We start from the raw sequence: 17,921 nt of genomic DNA on the forward strand, positions 1-17,921 counted from the left end.
CATATTAGAAGTTCGGGCATGATTCCAGTACGGATTTGGCAATATTTTTCATAATCCATTGCCATCTCCCACTTTTGTGGTAATTCCTGCTTTTATTTCCCAACAAGATAATCAACGATGGCACAAGCTACGGGTACACTAGCTTTTGACGAGTACGGAAGACCGTTTTTCATCATAAGAGACCAGGGTTCTTCGTCTCGAATCAGCGGCGAAGCGGCTACTAAGGTAGGTGCACAGTCATGCCGAGTACTGTCATGTGTAGTACCGGCGTAAAATAAATAAATTAAGCATGCAACTTGTATTCAAATATTTCTCTAATCAATATCTATCTCCGACAAGGGAAGTGTAACTAGGTCTGAAAAACTAAATATGCAAAATAAAATTGCGTTTATACATTTATTATTATTATGCACATGTTGACACATGTTTTGGATAATAGTCTTCTAGGGAAGACTCAGAGAATCCACTAAACACGGTTGATGATACTTTGGTAATGGGATAGACGTACTCTAGTTAATGTCTGTCTGTATGAATTAAATATTGATCATGTAACTCGCATCTACGGCAGAGGATAAATACCAATAAAGGCTAGAAGTGCTCCAGTCAATATCATCCCCGACCCCTCCCACCCTGGGCATAGTTGGGGGGGGGGTAGATTGGTGTTGACATTTGCAACATTAAATACCAATTATTTTTTGTATCACTCTGTCAAATTATTATTTTACTATCGTTTCAGTCATTCTTTGAACGATTATGTTTAACTAAATATTGCTACACTACAGCAAGTTATTATCAACATTGTCGGTAACATTGTTATTGAAGTTGTTTTGCTACAATAAAGTTGATTTCCAGTAGTTTTAATAACTGATGATTCATCAAACCAATGTAGTTGTTCGACATCATAGTTGGTAACAATATCTATGAAATCCAGAGTCCACTCTTTGTTGCGTTCCGTCCCAGACTCGGCGGCAACACTGGTCAACTTCTTTCGGCTCATCCCTAAATATTTAGTAATAGCACAATGAATAGTCGACAAGCACGGGACAGTATCGATGGTACACATTTTCGGCAATTAAATTTATTTTAATCTCCCTCAAATAAATACTTGGCTTAGTCTTCTTGTATAATTTGATGTGCTGAAACACGTTATCATTAAGTTTCGGGCATAGCTGTGGACCGCCAGTATCATGTTCAATATCACCAGTTGAGGTGAATTTTTTGCATATATTATACGTCGCAAATGTATCAAAACAATCTTTATTGTAGCAAAACAACTTCAACAACATTGGAAGCAATTGCTGTACATTTACCGACAATGTTGATAATAACTTGCTGTAGTGTAGCAATATTTAGTTAAACATAATCGTTCAAAGAATGACTGAAACAATAGTGTCTCAGATCATTATCCATGCCGAACAAAAACCATAACACCACAGTGACTCCTAACCCCTACCTATACAAACATACCTTATCCCTGTCCCAATACTGTATAATTCTAAAATACTGCACATTGTCATGCAAAAAATCATTCTATGGCAAGACTAGTAAGCACCTATTTCTAAATAAATATACTTATGATGTGAATAGTTTGCATAAATTACTTGCATTTCTTGTATACAAACATGTACTAAAATGTTAATTTTTGTCTCAAAAACACGTGCACTGTCTCTCAAAAGTTCATTACAAGTTTAAAAAGAGGCTCTGCTTAATTGTATGGAGATCTAATTTTTGTTTTCGTATTTTGACTGTAGTCTCACATCTTGGCAGCTAAAGCAGTGGCTGGTATCCTTAAGAGTTCCCTGGGACCCAATGGTGAGTGTTAGAAACATTTATTTGGTAACCCACTTTGTATCTCATCTTGTATTCATCTATTGCGTTCAGTCACTAGATTGTATCAAGAAATGTTACTGTTATTGTTTTCTCCCATAGTGTTCATGTAGTATTGTTTCAGGGGAGAACTAACTGCCCATCTGTGAAATTAAATCTCTGTGAATGTGATCAAATATCAGAAGTGAGATTAACTAACAGGAAATTAACTTTGTGACAGGTTTGGATAAAATGATGGTGAGTCCTGATGGCGAAGTAACAGTGACGAATGATGGTGCTACAATATTGAGTCAGATGGATGTTGATCATCAAATTGCAAAGTTAATGGTACAGTTGTCAAAGTCCCAAGATGATGAAATTGGTGATGGTACTACAGGAGTTGTTGGTAAAGTACATTCTGTTATGTTCAACTCAACACATAGCCTACTGGGCTGTTTTTATACCATCCATATTGGATATCCTTGGAGGTTTTCATCAGGGCATTCAAATAAAGTTGTGGCACCTCATTGCATTTGTTAATAAAATAAATTTTTTACACAAATCAAACTAATGCAAGGCAAAGAGTTATCTCTGAGCTGGCTTAGTTTTTTTCTAAGTGTGTATATATGTTGCCCAGAGCAATGAAAATATGTATACTATGAAAAGTCGGTAAATAAAAACAGATAATTTTAAACTGATTGGCCTGAATCAGCCAATGAAAAACCAAATATTTCATTGCCACATCACTTTAAGATACAACTTTCTTTTTTTCTGTGTGAATAAAGCCTGCAGTGAATAATGTTTTCTTATCACATATTTAGTCATCGCAGGTGCCCTGCTAGAACAAGCCGGACAGCTTATAGACCGTGGTATACATCCCATTCGTATTGCCGATGGTTACGATTTAGCATCACGTATAGCTCTCAAGAAATTGGACGAGATTGGTGATAGCTTTCCTGTAGATTTAAACAACAAAGAACCCCTTATACTAACTGCTATGACTTCATTGGGGTCCAAAATGTAAGTTGATAAGGAATCATTTGTGGAATCTGAGTCGATTTTGAATAATACATTTATCAAGTTGCTGGAAAAACATGAAAAGGTGACATTTTCCTGAGTTTTGTCAGCCTTGCCACCTGGATGCCGTGTACTGTTCTATTGATTGTGCGATAACTGCCCATTCAGCCAGGCATGCACCAGTTCTAGTTGAGCAAGCAGTATCTACATCCTTGTTGAAATAAGTACAGATTACCATGGCATAGCTGCAATTTTCATGCAGGTGTTTGCGTCTCTGAGTTACAAGTACCAGGTACCTGACAAAACGCTAAACACCTGTCTGTATGATGCCACAAAAGTATTACGGTGATGAATTGTCTTTATATGGAAATGGATACCTACCCAGTTATTGGGTGTATTCACAACTAAATCAGTTATTTTTGAAAGCTACTAGAAATGTTTATACACATGCTAATGCTTAGATTACTAATTACTTTATATTTGAATGTATATTGCAGTATAAATCGGTGTCATCGTTCCATGGCAGAAATAGCAGTGGATGCAATTCTCTCTGTCGCTGATTTAGAACGTAAAGATGTAGACTTTGAACTTATTAAAGTTGATGGTAAAGTGGGAGGTAAATTAGAAGATACTGTCTTAGTAAGAGGTGTTGTGGTAGATAAAGATTTCAGTCATCCACAAATGCCTAAGGTATGTTGAAATGCTTGTCTGTATTTCCTAGTATTAGTATTGTCAACCTACGGTACTTCAAATGAGTTGAGAAATCCTCTAATATCATATTGGCAATCATAAAACCAAATTTGTGGTTAAATCACATGCAGGGATCTGCTGGGCTACCAGAGATGTGTAATATTTGGTAGTCCATCTGGTTTAGTGGGTACTTGGAGAAAGTGTGGATAAAAATAAATGCATGTCATTCTGCACAATTTGTGTAAGACTCCATAATATAAAGTAGTCATGTTTTGTTAATATTTGGTAATCAGTTGGGCCAACATATTTGCTCTATTAGTAGCGTATACACGTACGTAAATTAGTAATATTTTAGTTTGCAGCATACAACAAACTATTGACTAATATTTCTTGTAAGTTCTAGTGTTTTTTGAGGCCTTTTATTCTTAGCAGTACAATTGTGCTTTAAATTTCAACAATGGAAAATGATAATCTGCCTATTTGCTGTTTTATTAGATATATGCTTACATAAATTACAGACTTGCTTCTATGGTCAAAATAAATAATATTATGATTATTCAGTATACAACAAATTTGATTTTGGGTTTATATGCACTTTATTATATCAAATTTGCTTTATTAAAAGCACTACTAATGCTGGAAAATGGTAGGACAAAATTTAATAGTGTGTGTGTGTGCCTGACCTGATTTCCATGTGCATTTGTATAACGTTTTCTCCAAATTTCTTCCAGACAATTAAAGATGCTAAGATTGCTATCCTAACGTGTCCCTTTGAACCACCTAAACCGAAAACTAAACACAAGTTAGACGTCTCATCGGTCGAGGACTACAACAAGTTACGGGAATACGAAACTAAGAAGTTTGATCAGATGGTGTCACAAGTTTTAGATGCTGGAGCAAATTTGGCAATATGTCAATGGGGATTTGATGACGAAGCTAATCATTTATTATTACAAAGAAAACTACCTGCCGTACGATGGGTTGGTGGACCGGAAATTGAGGTCAGTATATTTACCATTAGTTGGCCAACCAGAAATTTATTACATCTTGTTATTTTGGGTCAAATTTCAATTGTCGTAATCGCCTTAGTTTGTTCATTAGAATTGTCTATTGATTACAGTTAATAGCAATTGCCACTGGTGGACGTATTGTTCCCAGATTTGAAGAGTTGTCAACTGAAAAACTTGGCAAGGCGGGCATCGTTAGAGAATTGTCATTTGGTACAACGAAAGACAAGATGTTGGTGATAGAAGATTGCCAGAACTCAAGAGCTGTTACTATATTCATCAGAGGAGGAAATAAGATGGTAAGAAACTAGTGAAATCTTTTGTATTGTATTACTTAAAATTCGTAATGGAACAGTCTAAAATTGGTCTAAAATTCGCAAGCAATAGTATTCCGAATGACTTGAGTATTGCATCATGTAATTAATTATTTAAGAGTCTGTTCGATTTTGACAAACAAATTAGTTAACAAAATCTAAATAATACATGGGGTATGGTTTTCAAATAATTTCTCAACTGCTATTACGCAGGGTATTGTGCATCATTTTGGGCAGTAATGCCATCAAGCACAAACAAAAACAAAAAAATTCTTAATAGTTTATGGTTGAACTCAAATCTATGATAGGTGGAAAAAAGTATTTTGGATGAATCTGAATAAGTCTGTATGAAAATAAGTAATTTTCCCCTGAAAAATAGCACTTCAGTGGGAAGTGGACAATAATATATTGTCAACTGAACTTGATAACTGTTTTCATAGCTAAATTATTTGTACTTCTTTGCAGATAATTGAAGAAGCTAAGCGCAGTTTACACGATGCTCTTTGCGTAATTCGTAATTTAGTTCGTGATAACCGTATTGTATATGGTGGAGGAGCAGCTGAAATAGCTTGTGCCCTTGCTGTCAGTGAAGAAGCAGATAAGGTAAAGTTGATAATTTTGATACAGAAATAATTTTTCACAACGTCATAACTTACTATTTTCAGTGAATATTCACTTTGGTCAGAAATAATATTTGTTCTATTTAAAGTGCATCTCGAATTGAAGGTTGTGTTTGTAGAACAAAAATTAAGATGCAACCTATGTAAAATAATATCTTTGCTTCTTGCTGGTAATATTTGTACTTGTGATTTTTACTTGCTGCTCACTTCAGTTTTATTTTCTCTTGTAGATTTCTACGATTGAGCAGTATGCAATGAGAGCATTTTCTGATGCATTAGAGAGCGTACCAATGTCGCTTGCCGAAAACAGCGGTTTACACCCAATCAAAACTCTAGCCGATGTGAAATCTAGACAGTTGAAGGAAAACAATCCTAGGCTTGGAATTGATTGTATGAGCAAGGGCACTAACGGCGAGTACAAATCAGTTAAAAATAATATTCTAGTGAACAAGGAACCAGTGCATTCACTTCCAGAACATCTTCGTTAGCCAAGGTCTAAGTTTATTCGTCCAAGCCTCTAAAACAGATCTTGGCAGAACGACCATCAAATATGCGTATTCTAACAGCGCCCCCAGTAGTCAGTTGCGGCTAATCATTGTCCAATCAGTTTGCGCGTTACAAATCCCTCTTTGGTGTTTCATTTTAAACAAAATGGCGGCGCCCATGAATTGTAGTATTTGTGATGATAAAATTGCGAAAGTTTTCGGTGTTGGTGTCCTCAAGCCTCATCAGGTACAGGCAATCGACGCAGTTTTGTGTGGGAAGGATGTCTTCATAGTGACAAAAACAGGAAGGGGAATTTTGTTTTATAATTTGGTATGTCCAAGCTGATTGGGCGCCTTGTTTTGAGGCGCGCCCAATCAGATCTCGCTGCTCAAGATACGCAATTAGCCTATGCGATCCCGCACGGTATCGTGTAGAGGCCTATAGGACGAAGACACGGGACCCTGCGATTCGAACGATGCTTCCAGAAATACTATGGGATTACAATTTTTATATATTTGTCTAATAATTGTGATGAAAATTATAAGTTATTGAGTACAGCACATCAGCCCTTTGGCACCCCATAATTGTAACCTGTTCAAAAAATACCCCCACAGATATTCCTGGAAACTGTTTTTTATTTGCTTCAGGTAATAGATTTTGTTTAAAACCTAAAAAACAATTGTTGAAAAATACAAGCATGAAAATGTGTAAAACTATCGTTTGAAAGGGATGAACTTACAACCCCCCCCCCCCAATGTCTCATAGGGCTATATCTAAAATAAGAGTTTTTTTTTTTTTATCAACAGATATGAAAGAGCAACATGTGATAGAGACACTTCTAGCCAAGAAACAACAGATTAGTTTAGCAACTCAACTTGTACGAATGATTCTGAAGATAGATGATATTCGAACTCCTGGTGATGCAGCTGGTTACTGAACTTGTTAGATATAAGTGTTGAAAACCTATTGTCTTGTGTCCATGTTGCCAGCATGCGTGGTCTGCAACATTTACAATTACGACTTTTCCTCTCAAAATATATTGATGTTATGCTATCAATATTGTCTTACTAAATATGCAAAAATGCTGCAGTGTTTGTAATCATGTGACCAGTCGGTCTGCTACAGTGATGACGAATCAACGTTTCTAGACGTCGCAAACTAGTGCTCCCTAAAACAATTAAAAAACTGCAAATTTGTCAGCTCCAAACTGTAAAATTTGTGTTTGCAAAATACTTTTTTTTTTTTTAAGAAGCACTTGTTTTCAGAGAACGTTATGAACATAATATTTAAGAAGACTTTTGAAGCTTCATGTACTTTTGTCCACTGTAATGTGATGTTCTTGTAATAAAATTTGCAAGTTTTTGTATGTATCTATATTTTTGAGTGTATGCTTATGGATATGTGCTGCTGTCAGATATAAAGTCCAACTGAAGATTTCATCATCAGTTCATATCCCAGATCAATTAATACAGTGACATACATCATAATCATACTTTACTGTAGGACCTGCTCAAATATGGCGCAAGAGCTACTACAACAATTGTTTTTTTTCAAAAAACACTGAAAAGACACTTAGTATGGAATGAGAACATTTTTTGACACGTTAGTGTTAATACCCAAACAAAACACTAGTCAATGGGAAAGAACTCTTGAAGAAATCTAATCACGCTAAAACGGCGTTTCAACAAAAAGATTGATTATAGATAGGGCCGTTATCTCCAAATTAAAAATTTGCATGTGTTATTGGTTACGCATGATCCAAATCTTTGTTAAAATGTGAAGGAGGGGTGTATGGTTACTGTTAATGACATTTACGTGGCACTGCTGAAACTACCGCCTTAGTATTTATTACCTTGTGCCACTGGTGCATTTTTACGTAGTTCAAGCTTTATATGGCAACTGCACAAAGACTGGTTGTTATTTTTTTGATTCCAAAAGAAGGGAAAGATGTCGGATACATACAAAACTTGAGACCCATCTCCATGGGTAAATGTGGAATGCAGAAAAATGTATTGCTGTGCATGGGAAAAGTTTTGAGTTCCAATCAGCATTTGTTAAAGGTAGATTTATTGCCATTGCTCTAAACTGGTAAGTTAACTTTACAAAAGACAAAAACATCTCTGAAATTAAATATTTGCCACCTAAACGAAATACAATTTTGGGAATCCGTTGGTTGGATAAGTGCATACATTTTATTGTAACATTTCCAGGGTATTTTAAAATCACTTGGGGTGTCAAAAGGGGGACACATGATAAAAAGTGGTTAAAATAATTCAGCAAACTCATAAATATATTAGATTTACACAGATGGACTTTGTTTCACTTAAACATGTTTATTTTGGATATATCACTATCACAAAAATACAGTTTTATTTTTTTATGTTTAAAATATTTTAATTGAACAATCATTATTTTGTAAATATAGAATTATTAAACGAGTAATCAGCAAAGCAGTCATTGTTAGAACGCTAGATTAAAATACATATGTACACAACACTATTCGTCATCACTATCGGATTCAATCTTCCTCCTAACAATCCTTTTTAATGGTATGCTGTCTTCAACATCAGATTCGGAGTCAGATAACATAGAATACGGCCTCTTCCCTCGTGTCTTTTTTACGACTATTGAATCTGTGAATAAAACAATTATTAGGAGAAAACAAATTACCAATTTGAAAAATCAATTCGAATGATTAAATATATAATAATTAATCTAACAACCACCAAGTCGTTGTGATGATGTAAAAAAAGTTGTTACGAAAAACAAACATTTGTCACAAGTTTTGTGTTGTCTGTTCATTCAATTTATATAATGTTAAGGGAAAGCAGAAATCTTGAGACATTGCATCGAGGTCCATTCCCACTTTGAAAATCTGCATGATTTAACTACAGATTATGAAATATAAAGCCTCTTAAATTTGTTACCAAAATAAACACCAAGTTAGGAGGTCTTGTTTGTCTTTGAAGGCTATGTGTTGTAGGTACCGGTAGTTGTCAAAAGGATAAGACCCCCCAGTATGCCCAAAATAAAATGAGTGGAAAAGTGAGGCCAAGAAATCTTTGTTTAATACTTTATATCATCATTGGAGGTGTGATGTTTCATATATGAATTATAATATACTTTATAGTCGGTAAGAATCCCAAAATTTTGTCGCAGTGAAAATATCTCTGGTGTCGTAACAAAAGTGACTTTCACAAAATTTGTTCTTCATGAATGCAATAAAATCATTCCAATTGGCGACCTTTAGTCGGTGTGGAGATAAAGAAAAGAGTGAATATCAGGGTAAGATGGGGCTTCCCCTGACCTAGATTTTATCTCTCCGTCACTGGCAGAATCACTGATTAATGCCTACAGTTCAAAATAGTCATTTTGACTGACCGGAGTCTATGGTGGGTAATTGAACGTAGTGAATTTATATGACTTTCAGTCATTTATTTCCTAATGATGGCGTACAAACGTGTACATACAGTGTTAAATGATATTTTATGACCAACCTGTTTCCTCATTATCATCATCCGTATCATGGAGTGACATTTTTATATGATGTGTATCTCCTGTTTCAGGTTTATTAGTGTTTAACTTTGAAATCAATGGTTCATCATCACTGTCGTCACTACTGGAATTCCGTTTGGTGAATGATTCGTCATCACTTTCATCATCCGTCAAGATCTTCCGCGCTTCCTCGGCTGACATGGATTTCTTCTTCTGTTCATTTTTTTTATTGCTTCTGTTATTCTCTTTATCGATGGAAACATCATCTTCATGACTGCTATAATCCATTACTCTGATGATATTATGGAAAAATACATAGATATTTGCATCAACATTTTGACGGGGGAAAAATATGGGATTAAAAGTTTTTTTTTTTACCCATTTATTTTGCGTCTATTACTGTGGTGTAGAAATTCGGCAGGAACCAGTCAAAAAGACCACCTACGGGGGGGGGGGGGTACTTTAAATAAAATATGAATATTTTTTTTTAATACCGATAGTAAAAAGCAAAAACAATATACATATATATATATATATATATATATATATATATATAGTGGCATTTCACCTAAAGTTTAATATCTTCCTCGTATTTGAAAACAAAACTACATCACTGATGTTATCATGTTTAATGTAACTTTTCCTTTATACTGGGGTAAGCAACACACTGTTCTGTTTTTCTGTTTAAAATTGTTAATCAAATACCTTTCATCTTCAGAAGACTCCACAACGTCTCTCTTAACTCTTCTTTGTTTTTTGGGTTTCTGATTGACACGTTCTTCACCCAGAATTGCTGCCCTCGCTTTCTTCTCTGACAATCTCTTTTTCCGTTTCCCACCATCTCCAGATTTTCTTTCCGTTTCCCGAGCTTTAGCTAGCTCTGCAAGTTTTTTGCTTCTATCACTCAGCTTCTTAACTCTCCTTTCGTCTTCATCACCCATACTTTCAATCGAATCTGCCAGATCTTTGAGGTCGTCAGGGGTCAATTCACCAGGAATACGCCAAAATATCTCCTGTTAATATAGAATGAACATGCATCATTTTCTGATTATGTTAACTAAGATGGGAATTCAGAAGGCTACATATTTGGGCTATTGACTATACAATTGACAGTCGGAAGGATAACACAGGCTGAAATTGGCAATCGAGAGGATAACACAGCCCAAGATTAGCAGTCAGAAGGCTAACACAGGCTGATATTGGCAATCAGAAGGCTAACACAGGCTGATATTGGCAGTCGGAAGGCTAATACAGGCTGAGATTGGCAATCAAGAGGATAACACAGCCAAAGATTAGCAGTCGGAAGGCTAATACAGGCTGAAATTGGCAGTCGGAAGGCTAACACAGCCCAAGATTAGCAGTCGGAAGGCTAACACAGGCTGATATTGGCAATCGAGAGGATAACACAGCCAAAGATTAGCAGTCAGAAGGCTAATACAGGCTGAGATTGGCAGTCGGAAGGCTAATACAGGCTGAGATTGGCAGTCGGAAGGCTAATACAAGCTGAGATTGGCAGTCGGAAGGCTAATACAGGCTGAGATTGGCAGTCAAAAGGCTAACACAGGCTGAGATTGGCAGTCGGAAGGCTAACACAGGCTGAGATTGGCAGTCGGAAGGCTAACACAGGCTGAGATTGGCAGTCGGAAGGCTAATACAGGCTGAGATTGGCAGTCGGAAGGCTAATACAGGCTGAGATTGGCAGTCGGAAGGCTAATACAGGCTGAGATTGGCAGTCGGAAGGCTAATACAGGCTGAGATTGGCAATCAAGAGGATAACACAGCCAAAGATTAGCAGTCGGAAGGCTAATACAGGCTGAAATTGGCAGTCGGAAGGCTAACACAGCCCAAGATTAGCAGTCGGAAGGCTAACACAGGCTGATATTGGCAATCGAGAGGATAACACAGCCAAAGATTAGCAGTCGGAAGGCTAATACAGGCTGAGATTGGCAGTCGGAAGGCTAATACAGGCTGAGATTGGCAGTCGGAAGGCTAATACAGGCTGAGATTGGCAGTCAGAAGGCTAATACAGGCTGAGATTGGCAGTCAAAAGGCTAACACAGGCTGAGATTGGCAGTCGGAAGGCTAACACAGGCTGAGATTGGCAGTCGGAAGGCTAACACAGGCTGAGATTGGCAGTCGGAAGGCTAACACAGGCTGAGATTGGCAGTCGGAAGGCTAATACAGGCTGAGATTGGCAGTCGGAAGGCTAATACAGGCTGAGATTGGCAGTCGGAAGGCTAATACAGGCTGAGATTGGCAGTCGGAAGACTAACACAGGCTGAGATTGGCAGTCGGAAGACTAACACAGGCTGAGATTGGCAGTCGGAAGGCTAACACAGGCTGAGATTGGCAGTCGGAAGGCTAACACGGCCCAAGATTAGCAGTCGGAAGACTAACACAGGCTGAGATTGGCAGTCGGAAGGCTAACACAGGCTGAGATTGGCAGTCGGAAGGCTAACACAGGCTGAGATTAGCAGTCGGAAGGCTAACACAGGCTGAGATTGGCAGTCGGAAGGCTAACACAGGCTGAAATTGGCAGTCGGAAGGCTAACACGGCCCAAGATTAGCAGTCGGAAGGCTAACACAGGCTGAGATTGGCAGTCAGAAGACTAACACAGGCTGAGATTAGCAGTCGGAAGGCTAACACAGGCTGAGATTGGCAGTCGGAAGGCTAACACAGGCTGAAATTGGCAGTCGGAAGGCTAACACGGCCCAAGATTAGCAGTCGGAAGGCTAACACAGACTGAGATTGGCAGTCAGAAGACTAACACAGGCTGAGATTGGCAGTCGGAAGGCTAACACAGGCTGAGATTGGCAGTCGGAAGGCTAACACAGGCTGAGATTGGCAGTCGGAAGGCTAACACAGGCTGAGATTGGCAGTTGGAAGGCTAACACAGGCTGAGATTGGCAGTTGGAAGGCTAACACAGGCTGAGATTGGCAGTCGGAAGGCTAATACAGGCTGAGATTGGCAGTCGGAAGGCTAACACAGGCTGAGATTGGCAGTTGAAAGACTAACACAGGCTGATATTGGCAGTCAAAAGGCTAATACAGGCTGAGATTGGCAGTCGGAAGGCTAATACAGGCTGAGATTGGCAGTCGGAAGGCTAACACAGGCTGAGATTGGCAGTCGGAAGGCTAACACAGGCTGAGATTGGCAGTCGGAAGGCTAACACAGGCTGAGATTGGCAGTCAGAAGGCTAACACAGGCTGAGATTGGCAGTCGGAAGGCTAACACAGGCTGATATTGGCAGTCAGAAGGCTAACACAGGCTGAAATTGGCAGTCGGAAGGCTAACACGGCCCAAGATTAGCAGTCGGAAGGCTAACACAGGCTGAGATTGGCAGTCAGAAGGCTAACACAGGCTGAGATTGGCAGTCGGAAGGCTAACACAGGCTGAGATTGGCAGTCGGAAGGCTAACACAGGCTGAGATTGGCAGTCGGAAGGCTAACACAGGCTGAGATTGGCAGTCAGAAGGCTAATACAGGCTGATATTGGCAGTCGGAAGGCTAACACAGGCTGATATTGGCAGTCGGAAGGCTAACACAGGCTGAGATTGGCAGTCGGAAGGCTAACACAGGCTGAGATTGGCAGTCGGAAGGCTAACACAGGTTGAGATTGGCAGTCGGAAGGCTAATACAGGCTGAGATTGGCAGTCGGAAGGCTAACACAGGTTGATATTGGCAGTCAGAAGGCTAACACAACCTAAGATTGGCAGTCAGAAAGTTTCACATGCTCTTAACATTTTTCTCTGCATACTATACAAATATGCATAAATAATAACCTGTAACATGACATTTCATGCAAAATATTACAAATTTGAATGAATATTGTCATGTGATACATAACTAGGATTGGAACTTCTATGCTTACCTGGTGGTTAGCTGGTGGTGACATTCCAATTGCCTTGAGAAAAGATTTAAATCCACCGTTTTCCATTGCTTGTTCATTTTCAACTGTTAATGGTACAATAGCAACAGGTTCACTGTCATCTGTCAGAAGACAAAACAAAAATCAACAGCCATTTACAGTAAGTTGCTCCCATTATGATCTACATCGAACAAAGCTCACGTTTCTATTTTTTGTTACTTTCACTATCTATCCATAGAAACTTACTTTCACTTTGTCTATCATCAGCAGTTCTTCTTAAACCAGTCAATATCCACTTAACTTGTTCTATGAAACCTATGAATGTAAATAAACATATATAATTACCGGTAAGTGTAATTACATGGAACGCACTAGTGTGTAAATGATACAGTGTTTTTATCGTCAAAATTAGTTCTGTGGATTAGAAAGTGAAATGTAATTTGGCATGATGTGCACTTCTATCGGAGATGTGTGCTTATAAAGAGCAAATACACAGCTAAGTCATGTACAATTCTGTCAACGATCTAACATGACAACTGACAACTGTGATCATACTTACCCAATTGTTTGACCTTTTTTAACAATTGGGATACGGATAACCCAAAATAGTCGTCATCATCACTTTCATCACTACCTAATTCTTCTGCTTCTTCATCTGAATGAGGGATTTCTATAATCCAATACAATCATAATTGTTTAATAATGCAACAGTGAATTTTAAAACCACACGAGGCCAAACCTGATAATAAGCTGAGTGGTCAGAACCATGAATACACGGCTTTCTATATGTATAGTTTTCCTACTATACAATGTTTCAGTTCTAGATTCAGCTAATGTATTTTTAGTTGCTGTGGGACGTGTTTACTACAGACCAGCTGGCTGTTATTGGTCAGTCATTATGGTTCAGTGGTTAGTGTGTTCACCTGTAGTGGTTAGAAGGTATGCTCGTGTGCATGAATTCAAATCTTGTGTTGCATGTTGTTAGGTGAATATTTCATTGCCTGTAATTATTCATTTGTTTCATTCATTTGTTCAATAAGTCTATGAATTTTGTAAAAACTTTTAAATGTTCCACTACCACATATATATTTATTAGAGACTGCAAAACCTAGCAAGTACACCAATAACCTCTCACCTATGGGAGAGAGGGTCAGTTGAGTGAGGCTAATCAAAACAAATTTGTTTGGTTCTGCAAATTTTTATACAAAATTGCCTTTACAATTTGATCAAAACAGTTGGGAAAAAATATGGAATAAATTGTAAAAGGTGGCCGCAAAATAAAACGAGTTTGGTTTATATACATTAATTGCACAAATTTAAGCTAGTAGTGTCATAGTGAAATCAGCTGTTAGGACAAAATTTCATTTTTCCTCAGTGAGAAGTCAGTGTATGATTTGTCAAATGTCAAGAGTTGTTTCACCAATTTATAATGTAGTGTTCCATATTTTTTTTGTACTCACAATGTCATGGAAAATATTTAAATTGGCGGTCATTTTTATAACACTCACTTATGACTCATAAAAAAAAAATACACAAGTTCATTTCAGCAACCGAAATGTTATGAGGGAGGGCTGAGTGACATTACCGTTACATACCTTCCATCTCCATTCCCTCTTCAAAAAAGTTATCCTATAAAATATTAGAAAAATATTTGTCTTAGAAATGCAACTGGAATATACTTCTTCACTGAAACATTGTACAGATTATCAAAGTCTATTTTTAAAACAATGTACTTACTGTAATTTTCACAAATTACACGAGTAAGAGAAAATAGCTAAATTTTGCAGCAGTAAAAATTTCTTTGGGGTACTATAACATGTGTTTCAGTGACTTGCATGAATGCACATACATGTATCACAATAAATCCTGGCAGCAAAGTTTAAAAGATATGTACACGTAGTTGCTGAAATAGATTTGGAGCAGTGTGGCGAATGTAGCCTCAGTCATATTACCAAATCACAAGACAAAGAAAAAAACAAATTTCACTGCTTAGTACTGTAAAACCTGTATTAGAAACCGCGGCTTCTATTAAAATGGTACAATGCAACAGAAGGGATGCGGCTTCTATTAGAGCATCTACACATATGAGAAATAATGAATTTTTTGTTCTCAATTATTCAAAAAAAATGGGTGCGACTTCTATTAGGGATGCAGCTTCTAATACAGATTTTACGGTAGGCAATTAGCACAATTTTTGGGGAGAATTTGGCTAGCATATTTTAATACTAACTCGTCCAAGAACGAACAAGTAGTTAAATGGCATTCATGATGAAGTAAAGTAACTTTGTTTTTTAGATTTTTGTGCCAGGCAATTTTCCCCACATTTATTGTTTCTGGAAGTAATTGCAAAGACACACACTGTGTACATGTTCTATAGAAGCACAATTTCTAATATTTGCAAATAGCCATATTTATAATAAATCACTCAATACCTCTTTGTTCTTTTCTTTTCTTCCTTTGCTCTTTCGTTTCTTATACAATTCTTTTCTTTCTGATACCATTCCCATTGCTATCAGCTTTTCTATCACTTTATTCTTTGACCGCTTCTCAGACATATTCTCAAGAATATTTCCCAAAATATCTACAAAATTTGAGTCACAAATAATGGTGCTTAAAATCACATACCTAGAATTTATTTTCCACAGGCCCAGTACAATGTATATGTATCCCATTGTGGCTCATCAATTGGCCAGGGAATCTGCATACGTAACGTATCATCAAATTTTCCTACTGTTACTAATTAAATTTGCCTAAAGCTCATCATTTTTAATTATAAGATAAAGGTATGCATCTTTGTAACAACATACAATGCTATGCAATGAAAATCTTTTTGGAACTAAACTCTTGTGCTTTGCATGCATTTGAAAATGACCCCATCCCATTTTTAATTAATAAAATGCAGTGGACATGTGAACTGAGATGACCAAGCTTATCAGCACATTCAATAATTTACATGCTTTGCACGCTTTAAAAAATTTTCACACTCACTAATTAAGTAAGCCTAACGAGTAATAAATTTATTATTTTCACAAACTTTCTGGTAGGTGATGTAGTAAACTTGCATAAGAAATTCGAGAAATGTAGATTTGACATTATTATTGTGATGACCATTAAATTTCCATGAATTCTTCAATTTGGACCGAATTTTCATTGTATATCACAAAGTTCCTAACTATTAAACATCTAGCATTGAATAACAATAGAACTTGCATATTTAATGTTTTAAATTTTTAATATTTGGGATAAACTACATCATTAACGTTGAATGAGTTTCAGATTATTTACGTTACATTTCAATGTATCTTACCATCAGATTCTTTGTACTGTTCATACAGGTTTTGTAATTCTAGTTCCTGTTCTTCTCTCCATATCATCACCTTTTTAACTCTAAAATAAAACGTTTTATGATTCAGTATTACACAGTAGATTACACCATATACTGTGGTTACAATACAAAATTGAAATACAGTTATTTACAGTAGATTACTACTCACCCTTTTTTCCTCTTCAGAGCAGTGACACTATCAACCAATTCCTGCTTTACTAACTGATTGACAATCTGAAAAAGTATAAAATAGTGTAAACAGGTCTTCTGGAACATGTGTGCCAAGTTTACAGATTCTAGCTAATTTTTCCTTTGAGCTCTATTAGGAATATGCATATAAAGATATACACACGTGTACACACTTACAAACTGCACTGAACTCTCTACCTACACACTGTTTTGTACTATCACAAATGATAACTGCATTCTGTTTTAGGAACTTTCAATATATATCGTGTTTACACGTGGGGAAAAGGCCAGCTCCAAGGGGGAGCCGGTGTTAAAAAAATATGTGTAAACAGACGCCATTTTAATTGGAGCCGCACTAAAGGTGGTGGTTTCGAGCCAGCACTCAGATCTAAACAAGACCTTGCGATTCGTGTAAACACTTGAAGCCGTCTTTGAAGAGCGCTATCACGCTTAACTTTCACATTCAACATGGCAGCTGATGACAACAACGTGAATAGAGCTCGTGGAAATATGTGGTCGTATGCCACACAGTTATTAATAAGTGTTTGGAAAGATGAAAGCGTAAGACAGATGATGGATGGAACTACGCGTGACTCTTGTGTTTATAGAATTATTTCGGAGAAGGTCAGGGGACATGGTTTGTTTCGAACACCAGAGCAGTGCCAAGGAAGAAAGTAAGCGATTATGAACCCAGTTCAAGAAAGTGCTTGACCATAACAAGAGGAGTGGCCAAGCATTTACAACTATGGATTTTTTTGACGAGCTGATGGCATCATGGCGAGGTGATGACGTCATGTTGATCTAAACTAAACCAGCAATACGTGTAAACGCTTCAGAGTTTTAAACCATGGATAAGGATTATTGATCGACCTAGTTTAGGCTAGCCTTCCCCCCACGTGTAAACACCATATTAGATTGCCTAAATAGGAAGCTATTGTAAGCAAAACTCGTTAACCCATCAATGCCAAAGTTAACATACATGTAAATCCACAAATCTTTTTTTTTCCCTTTTTGAAAATTGTGACAATCGAAAACAAACAAAGCAATGAGAGAAATATTCAATAAAAATGTGACAAATTCTAGGGGAAAAACAAAATACTATA

The 17,921-nt window shown here is 37.2% G+C and overlaps 2 protein-coding genes across 2 annotated transcripts in view; one reads left to right on the forward strand and one right to left on the reverse strand.

Annotated features, from left to right (window-relative positions):
• LOC100374290 (T-complex protein 1 subunit epsilon-like) lies at nucleotides 1-7,316 on the forward strand. The gene is made up of 10 exons (XM_002739552.4): nucleotides 1-225; nucleotides 1,752-1,812; nucleotides 2,048-2,212; nucleotides 2,628-2,826; nucleotides 3,321-3,513; nucleotides 4,245-4,514; nucleotides 4,634-4,819; nucleotides 5,300-5,437; nucleotides 5,685-5,865; nucleotides 6,747-7,316. The coding sequence occupies exons 1-10, from the start codon at nucleotides 118-120 to the stop codon at nucleotides 6,875-6,877; spliced, it is 1,632 nt and encodes a 543-aa protein (XP_002739598.1). The 5' UTR covers nucleotides 1-117; the 3' UTR covers nucleotides 6,878-7,316.
• Nucleotides 7,317-7,990: 674 nt separating this feature from the next.
• Nucleotides 7,991-17,921, reverse strand: part of LOC100374141 (protein timeless homolog) — a 29,637-nt gene continuing 19,706 nt past the window's right edge. Inside the window, exons 23-32 of the mRNA XM_085494904.1 lie at nucleotides 16,799-16,863; nucleotides 16,612-16,691; nucleotides 15,737-15,885; nucleotides 14,900-14,933; nucleotides 13,864-13,974; nucleotides 13,551-13,619; nucleotides 13,308-13,426; nucleotides 10,141-10,448; nucleotides 9,438-9,727; nucleotides 7,991-8,573 (exon numbers count right to left, since the gene is read on the reverse strand). Of these exons, the coding sequence (XP_085351030.1) occupies nucleotides 8,437-8,573; nucleotides 9,438-9,727; nucleotides 10,141-10,448; nucleotides 13,308-13,426; nucleotides 13,551-13,619; nucleotides 13,864-13,974; nucleotides 14,900-14,933; nucleotides 15,737-15,885; nucleotides 16,612-16,691; nucleotides 16,799-16,863 (1,362 nt within the window). The 3' untranslated portion in view covers nucleotides 7,991-8,436. The remainder of the gene's footprint in view (nucleotides 8,574-9,437; nucleotides 9,728-10,140; nucleotides 10,449-13,307; nucleotides 13,427-13,550; nucleotides 13,620-13,863; nucleotides 13,975-14,899; nucleotides 14,934-15,736; nucleotides 15,886-16,611; nucleotides 16,692-16,798; nucleotides 16,864-17,921) is intronic.

Source organism: Saccoglossus kowalevskii, chromosome 21 (genome assembly GCF_978046115.1).
Source record: "Saccoglossus kowalevskii chromosome 21, keSacKowa6.1, whole genome shotgun sequence".
NCBI classification, from domain to species: Eukaryota; Metazoa; Hemichordata; class Enteropneusta; family Harrimaniidae; genus Saccoglossus; species Saccoglossus kowalevskii.

Excerpts from the sequence above, each read along its gene's own strand:
- LOC100374290 (XM_002739552.4), top strand. The coding sequence starts at position 118 with ATGGCACAAGCTACGGGTACACTAGCTTTTGACGAGTACGGAAGACCG. Across the intron at positions 226-1,751 it reads GCGGCGAAGCGGCTACTAAG|TCTCACATCTTGGCAGCTAA; the intron begins GTAGGTGCACAG and ends TTTTGACTGTAG. Across the intron at positions 5,866-6,746 it reads TATGAGCAAGGGCACTAACG|ATATGAAAGAGCAACATGTG; the intron begins GCGAGTACAAAT and ends TTTTATCAACAG.